At 39.0% G+C, this 8,416-nt stretch overlaps 1 protein-coding gene across 5 annotated transcripts in view; it reads left to right on the plus strand.

The window, feature by feature from the left end:
- GLT8D1 (glycosyltransferase 8 domain containing 1) overlaps positions 1–8,416 on the plus strand; it is a 36,223-nt gene that overhangs the window by 13,586 nt on the left and 14,221 nt on the right. For 4 of the 5 annotated variants that reach the window (XM_073352434.2, XM_073352432.2, XM_073352437.1 and 1 more), the window contains exons 2-9: positions 421–480; positions 584–682; positions 2,149–2,365; positions 3,685–3,802; positions 5,534–5,618; positions 6,579–6,691; positions 7,344–7,510; positions 7,717–7,829. In XM_073352434.2, coding sequence (XP_073208535.1) covers positions 465–480; positions 584–682; positions 2,149–2,365; positions 3,685–3,802; positions 5,534–5,618; positions 6,579–6,691; positions 7,344–7,510; positions 7,717–7,829 — 928 coding nt within the window. In that variant the 5' untranslated portion in view covers positions 421–464. Of the gene's footprint in view, positions 1–166; positions 244–420; positions 481–583; positions 683–2,148; positions 2,366–3,684; positions 3,803–5,533; positions 5,619–6,578; positions 6,692–7,343; positions 7,511–7,716; positions 7,830–8,416 lie in introns of all 5 variants that reach the window. The other variant, XM_073352433.2, reaches the window with a different exon arrangement.

The raw sequence follows: 8,416 nt of genomic DNA on the forward strand, positions 1-8,416 counted from the left end.
AGATGACCTTGGGCAAATCACTTAGCTCCTCTGCCTCAGTTTCTCTGTTAGTAAAATAGGGGTTATGATACTTGCCCACCTTCATAAAGTGCTTTGAGATCTATGGATGAAAAGCCCTATATAAGTACTAACTTAACATAATTTACTATTTATCCCTCCTCCCCAGATGGACACTGTCTCTCCCTCTCATCACAGGGAGTGTCCACCTTAGAGGTGGTACCCTAGCTGGATGCCTACTTAGCTGTAAGTACCTGGTGACCATTTAAAATTCAATGCAGTTTTATCTCATGAATAGAGGCAAACACTAGGCACATATTCTCCATGTTCTATGAAAATTTTTTGACACCCTCAGTCATAGCATGTCTCCCATATGCATGTGCAGGCAGTGGAATGTAACTGTTGTATGTTTTCATCTTACAGGTTTGTAAAGAGGCTCTGCTTATAAACAAAAACACAAGGGAAAAATGACATTCAGAAAAGGTACATATTTAAAACAAGCAGACAAATAAAGAACTTATGTGCTCGTAGCTTTTCCTGACCTGTGAGATTATCCTAATTACCTTTCTCTTCTTCTCTGTTTCAGTGAACATTGCCATCCTTGTACTTGCTATTGTTATATTTTTATTAGTTCTGCATCACAACCTTCTAGGTCTCAGTGACTTTTTGAAACGAGATGTAGCAGGTACAGTGGCTTTTTTTTTAATATTAAGAGTTTTCTTTTCAGATCAGTAGCATGATGCATACCTAATCCGAAACAAACCTCTGCCATACGAAAATGGTTTCTGTAATGTAATAACAATAGATCCCTTCTGTAATGAGTGTATTTTGAATGCATGGATTTCCTGTCTTTTTGTCTAAATTTTATTTCGGTACTCCATTAACATTAGATTTTTACTAACTTCCTCAGAACTAAGAGGAAGTCGGTCCTGATGAGTGTGTCTGCTATAGAGGGGTCACGAGTGTGCAAATACAGATGGAATCCAGCAGTTTTAGCTGTAGCTACATTTAGTGAAAAATCACAGCTTTGATAGTGAAGTAGCATTGTTAAGTATCTCAAGTCAGACATTCATAGATTTTAAGGCTAGAAGGGGCCATTGTGACCATCAGATTTGACACTCTGTGTAACACGGGGCATAGAATTTAATCCAGTGATTCCTGCATGGCGTCCGATATTTTTTAAAATATCGAGTCTTGATATAAAGATTCCAATTGATGGAGAATTTACCATATTCCTAGGTAATCCATTCAGTTGGCTAATTTAAACTACTAACATCCATTTTTGTATCTGTACATTGCAGGCATAAATAGTTGTGGGTTCAGTTTAGGTCATTTTAGATATCTAGGACTCCTATGAGACACCCATGTACTGTGAAGTATCAGGGGGCAGCCATGTTAGTCTGTATCTGCAAAAAACAACAAGGAATCCAGTGGCACCTTAAAGACTAACAGATTTATTTGGGCATAAGCTTTCGTGGGTAAACACACTCCTTTAGTTGCATCTGAAGAAGTGGGTTTTTTACCAACGAAAGCTTATGCCCAAATAAATCTGTTAGTCTTTAAGGTGCCACTGGATTCCTTGTTGTTTTCATGTACTGTTATACCTAGTCATCTGGGGGAGTAGATGACACCATAGCTGCATTAATATGGCGTTTCCTTGGTTTCTCTCTCAGAGGAATTAGAAAGAGAGTTGGAAGAGCGGGTGGTGCTGGGAAGGGAAGAAGGGAGGGAGACTATGCTCTGAGCTGAGTGTGCAGCTCATTTTGTATCTAAGACCCCCTTTAGCTATCTGTGTTACTAAAGCCCTGAAATTAATGAATGAAGGAATTTAATCTGAGCTCTGATATTCATCTGTGTACCCTGCCATGCTGGCTCATTGGGGAGTTCAAACTTATATGTGTGCATAATATTATTATTGTAATATTCAGGTGTTGTGTTTAATATAGATGACAAGTTCTTCAGGGCTTGTCTTTACTATTACAAGTTTATACAAAACCTATCTTTAAAAACTTTAAAAACTAGTTCTGATCCCTGCGTGGGGTCTCTAAGAACAGTATAAATAGAAATAATTGGCGGTATTAAGAATTTTCAAACACTAATCATTTATTTATTTGTAGCACAAATATATATATCCATTTTCTTGTCCTGCAGATTCAAGTCCATTAGGACTCCAGCCTATAGATTTCATACCCGAGGCTCCTCAAAGGCTGACCGACGAAAGAAATGATCAGGAAATTCCTGTAGTCATTACAGCATCGGATGACCGGCTTGGAGGTGTAATTGCAGCCATGAACAGCATTTACCATAACACTAAATCCAACGTGGTGTTCCATATTGTCACTCTAAATGGTACAGTGGACCATTTGAGGTAAACTGTGCTTTCCAGATTCAGCTCGTTCCATTAATGTCAGACAGGATTAAGAAAAGGAGTACTTGTGGCACCTTAGTCTCCTTAGTCTCTAAGGTGCAACAAGTACTCCTTTTCTTTCTGCGGATACAGACTAACACGGCTGCTACTCTGAAACCAGACAGGGTTAACTTTCAAAAGAGGAAAATACCATCCGGTCCAACAATCCAGACCTCTCAAAACTGATTGCAATCCTACCTGTTTGCTTTATTACCAGACCTTGTGATCATTTCTTTTTCAGGAAGCAGCTGTAGGTGCCTCTTGAAATTGTATATTCTATTTGCTACAGTCACCCTCCCTGGTAACATTCCAGGTGTAGACTGCAGTCTGTGTGGAGTAGCTCTGCTTTGCTTGATTTCTGTGTTTGTGTTTCCTAACTTTACTTGTTGTAGTACCTTTTTTTTTTTTTTTTAAACACTGAGGACCTGTCGAAACCAATGAGCCAAGAAAATCCAAAGTTTTCAAGGATTCAGGTTCTTCCCATGTTTGTCTTGTTCCTGACAATGACTAGTATTCATTTTAGGGCCCAATTCTCTGAATGCCCTTATCTCCCATTGACCTCTCAGGATGAGGCCCCTTGATCAGTTTTTTATTTGTTTGACTTTCAGCTGTACACAAAAAACCTGCCAAAAATGGTGGGTTTTTAAGTAAGAGATTTCAATTTACAGCATTAAAAAAAGAAATGTAAGAAATTTGCTTCCATAAATGTGGCAGAGGAATGATTTCACACTCTGCTGTTGTGCATGCTTAAAGAAAACAGGTTAAACGTGAGAAAGAGGAAATTATTTTTTTTTAATAGAAGACAGATTCCATCACAGAAAGATGAGCCCTAGCAGTGAAGTTTCCTAATTTTTAGATTGGTATTTGACCCTTTTCTGTCCTCCCCATCTCCTTTCTCCAGTTAACTGGAAGGTCAAAATTAACACTGATTATCTTGAGTAATGCTTTTTGTAATGGGAGCATGAGTTTCTGATGCTAAATACTATAACAACTTGTAAAGTAAACCTCAGAAAATTCCATTAGCCAGCACCTAGAGCCACAATCCTGCAGTTATATAAGCAGACCTCTGAATCCATACAGCTCTGTACTGAAGTCAAACGTAGATTATATACTACATGCAGATTTCATAGGTAGGGAAAACAACCAAGCTAGAGTAACCAGAACACTTATTTGTGTCATTATCATTTGGATCATCTCTTTATTTTTGGTTTAATTTGATCTCATTTAACCATGTTTGTTCTTTTGTAAACGTGCAACTCCTCTTCCTCTTTCCTGGGCAGAGCGTGGCTGAGTAAAACTGCTCTGAAAAAGGTGAAATACCGAATTTTGGATTTCGACCCTCATGTTTTGGAAGGGAAAGTGAAAGTGGAGTCTGAACAGGCAGACTCCATAAAACCAGTGAGTACTGATGTTGATTATTTGTTGTAAATATGAATCAGTGGTAACATATGTTGATGACTGATGTGGGTGGACGTACTAGTTATATCTGGACAGATCTGTGATTTATAGCTAGTATTTTATAGCTTTATTCTCTGTTTTTAACCTGTAGTTTCATAATGTAAAAGTTTGCTTCTTGTCCAGACTTAATTATATATTCAGTTTAGGAAATAATGAGGCAGGCACAACCTACCCCATAGAGATTAATGCTAGGTAGTGATTGTGGTAATTAAACAGATCAGGGGTGGCCAACCTAAGCCTGAGAAGGAGCCAGAATTTACCAGTGTACATTTCCAAAGAGCCACAGTAATATGTCAGCAGCATCCCATCATCTCCCCCACCTTGCCCCTACTCTTAGCGCCTCTCACCCACCGGCAGCCCTGCTGATCAGCGCCGCCTCCACCCTCCCCACACCTCCTGATCAGCTGTTTTGTGGTGTGCAGAAAGCTCTGGGAGAGAGGAGAAGGAGTGAGGGCACAGTAGGCTCAGGGTGGGAAGGGGTGGAGTGGGGGCAGGGCCTATGGCAGAGCCAAGGGTTGAGCAGTGAGCACCCCCCGGCACATGGGAAAGTTGGCGCCTGTAGATCAAGCCCTGGAGTTGGTGTCTATACAAGGAGCCGCATATTAACTTCTGAAGAGCCGCATGTGGCTCTGGAGCCACAGGTTGGCCACCCCTGAAATAGATGGCACTCTTCTGATTCGGTAGTAAACCAATGTACCAGCAGGGGATGGTCTGCAGTTGGATATGCTATCCCTTCAGATAACTTGTGGTTGTTAAATATCCCAGAGCTCTTTTTGCAAGAGTAGACATATTAACTCCAAAGTCCTGTTCGTATTCCAAGTTGGATAACTACATTCTGGTTCCCTAAAATCCACCTACATTTTCATTTGGATTAGGAGTCATTCCCTCCCTATCTTGAACTATTGCAAAATGCTGGTGTGCTCTGGAACTATGGGAACCCAAAGATTGCTACATTTCATTAGTGAGAATTATAATTCCTCGGTATAATGGGATCTTTCAGGATAACAAGTATTATATAAATGTCCATTGATTACATTATTAACCCTTTGCATCGAGTTATGATAGCTGGTTATTCCAAGAAATATGATACGCCGACTTAATTTTTCCTATTTATAAGCAAAATATTTGTAAACTGATAATGTAGGCTCCAGTTCTGAAATGTAATCTGCTACCACTGACGCCTGCATTTGTGTGGAGTTCCACTGAGTTAATGTAGTTCTGTGCAGGCGCTCAGGCTAGCGAACTGCATTGCAGAAGCAGGGCCATATGGAGCATTTTATATTTCCAAAGTGCTGTACGAACATTTAGGCTGTGATATTCAAAAGAGCCAAATGCCCAGATCCACAGTTGTACTTAGTCTCCTAAATCAATGGAAATTAGAAGCCTTACTACTTCTGAGGATCTGGGCCTAAGTGACTTAGGAGCACAAGCTCCACTGAAAGTTGGTGAAACTAAGTCAGTTAGGTATTTTTGAAAATTCTGCCCTTACCTGTTTTTTGCTTTAAAAAAACAAACAAACAAAAAAACCCTCCCATCCTTGATGGTTATTTTTCTTTTGTTGCATGTTGTCATGGGTACTGGCATTTCCAGAAAATTAGTGCCTGGGATATCAGTTAGAGTTCCCCATTACTCTGTCACTTTCTCATTTCTCTTGCTTGCTTGTGTTGACAGTTAACCTTTGCAAGATTCTACTTACCTATGTTCGTTCCTCATGCAGAGAAGGCCATATACATGGATGATGATGTAATAGTGCAAGGTACTGAACATTTTCTTCTTAAGTGAATAGGCATTGCCTTGGTGGAATGGATATAGTTCACTATGCTGTCTCAGACATTAGCCAAATGCTTCTTCTCCATGTAAGAGTGCAATAACCCTGTAAATGCATCTAATCTGTGCAAGTCTATACATTGGGAAGAAACTTTTTCCTGTCCCTGTTTGATCAGTTTTTGCTCTGGTGAAGCATAAAGATTGCTGGCTCTTATATTTGTACCTTATCTGGTTTAACCAAGTTGTTGAGAGTGTGTTGATATATTTTATACATGCAAAATAAAATTCATGATTTTTCTAACGCCTTTTCTTTGACAATGTTAATGTTAATTTTAACTAGCTGTTTAAATCTCCTACAAAAGGAGTATTTTATATATGCAGAATAACATTAAGTTCTTTCAACTTTAGCAGTAAAACTACTGTAGAATTCTCAGTTCCCTAGTGAATCTTGCAGTGTTCTAGGGAGAAAATTCTTTACCTAACAAGACCACAGCAACAAACAAGGAACTTGACTTTTTTGTTGTTGCAGATTCTGTTTTTCATTTCACTCCCTTTATATTGTGTATGATTTCTAATGTAAAATCCATTTCTCAAACAAAAAACCTTGGTTTTGATGTCAGCTCCTGTTGTTGTATTCAGTGGGAGTTGGATTAGTCCCCTAGCGATCAGCAGGGTGATTTGGCCAAAGTAGAATTTGAGATGCAGGAGTTAGAGGTATACTTCCACGTAATGTAAGCTTGTGTATAACTGGCATGTACTGTATTTAAAGGAATATATTTTTAAACATTTAATTGTCCTGGCCCTATTCCTTCTTTAAAAAGATGTAACTGTTTTGAGTTGGGTACGGTCATGTTGGTATCAACGTTGGAACAGAGTATACAAAAAGCACATGAACTAAAGCTTAAGCAATATTTCTGTTTTGATTCTCTACTTGGTTTGGATTTTTCAGATGATATCCTTGAACTTCACAACACACCACTGAAACCTGGCCATGCAGCTGCATTTGCAGATGACTGTGACTCAACCACTAATAAATTTGCCATCCGTGGAGCAGGGAATCAGGTCTGAACAGTTCAGATAAAATAATATCAATATTTCAGACTCATTTTCAGAATTGGCCTCTGAGTTTGTTCCTACTTACTTGCTGATAAATTTCATAGTACTTGGAAGTCAAGTATTTGACTCAGATGTTTAGGGGCATTTTATAGCATTTGAAGTATTGCATCTATGGTTATTTGTGGGCACAACTGAAAGCCAAGTTGAGATCACATTCAAAAGTAGAGACATAATCAGAGCTCTTTGAATTTACAACTGTGCTGTACAATGGGAGTAAGACGCTGCTGTGAAGAACATGCAGTCTAGAACTTAACATTCTACAGATACGATTTTGTTTGTGTGTGCATATAATATACTCGCACTAGTGGTGAGATTGGTGACATCTTGGATTTTAGGTATTAAGGGTGTGAACGTTCCTGAAAGCATAAGAAAACTTTTATAGTGAAAGCTTTACACATTGTCGTGCCTCTTAAACCACACGCCCTATCCTGTACTAAAGGAAGGGAAAATTATTTTATCCACACAACAATCCTCTGCTCTACCAGGGGCACTGACTTTTTTTTTTTTTAACTGTGATGGGGTGGGAGAGGGAGCATTTTGAATGATATTTTATTTGGGAGCAGTTAAAACTAAAATCCAATTTTTGTTCTGTTTTCAGTACAATTATATTGGATTTTTAGACTATAAGAAACAAACAATCCGGAAGCTCGCCATGAAAGCCAGCACCTGCTCTTTCAATCCAGGGATCATTGTTGCCAATCTAACGGAATGGAAATTACAGAACATCACTAAGCAATTGGAGAAATGGATGACACTTAATGTAGAGTAAGTATACAGAAATCAGGGGTAGACAAGTCGGGTTGGGTTATTGTGACGAAGATTCACTGTGGAATGAAGGATAGTGGAGTCTACATAAGTAACTAGCCAGACAGAACGCATCATGCTCTTCCTCTATGAAGTAGTTATATGAAAATTAACCATTCTAGAGCTGTATCTGCACCCTCAGCTAATAACTTCATCTCCCCCTCTAGAGAGGAGTTATACAGCAGAACTCTGGCAGGTAGCATTGCCACACCACCACTGCTAATAGTATTTTACAAGCAACATTCTAATATTGATCCCATGTGGAACGTCCGACATCTTGGTATGTATGAAATGAAATCCTGATGTTGTTATTCCCTCCTGCTATGCTTACTGCCTCACCATATGCATTCTGTCAGGTCTATAGCTGAATGTTGTGTTGATGCAGAAAATTGACTCTCACCACCCCCACCCCAAAAGAGGTGGCGGGGATGCATCTTTTTCTCCTTTACACCGTTCTCCCCACTTTCAGAGCTCCTGCACCACCCTGCAGCCTCATTTCAGAACAAGTGATTGCTGCTTTTTAAGCTGCCAGGGGGCTTTCACAAGCTGAACTTGCTTTCAAGTTTTCTACATTATTAAACACATTTAGTATATTTTGGAGACATGTCTTCATAGTATATTTGGAAGAACACAGCTGCCATTTCAACTCAAGTGCCTGTGGAGCATATTTTGGTTTTTATGAGGGCTGTCGATTAATCGCAGTTAACTCACACAATTAACTAAAAAAAATTAATCGTGATTAATCGCAGTTTCAATTGCCCTGTTAAGCAACAGAATGCCAATTGAAATTTATTAAATATTTTGTGTTGTAATTGAAATCAAAGTATATTTTTTATTCTAAATTGGTACTGTAAAAATGATAAAAGA

The sequence above is a fragment of the Lepidochelys kempii genome, chromosome 7, assembly GCF_965140285.1.
Source record: "Lepidochelys kempii isolate rLepKem1 chromosome 7, rLepKem1.hap1, whole genome shotgun sequence".
NCBI lineage: Eukaryota > Metazoa > Chordata > Testudines > Cheloniidae > Lepidochelys > Lepidochelys kempii.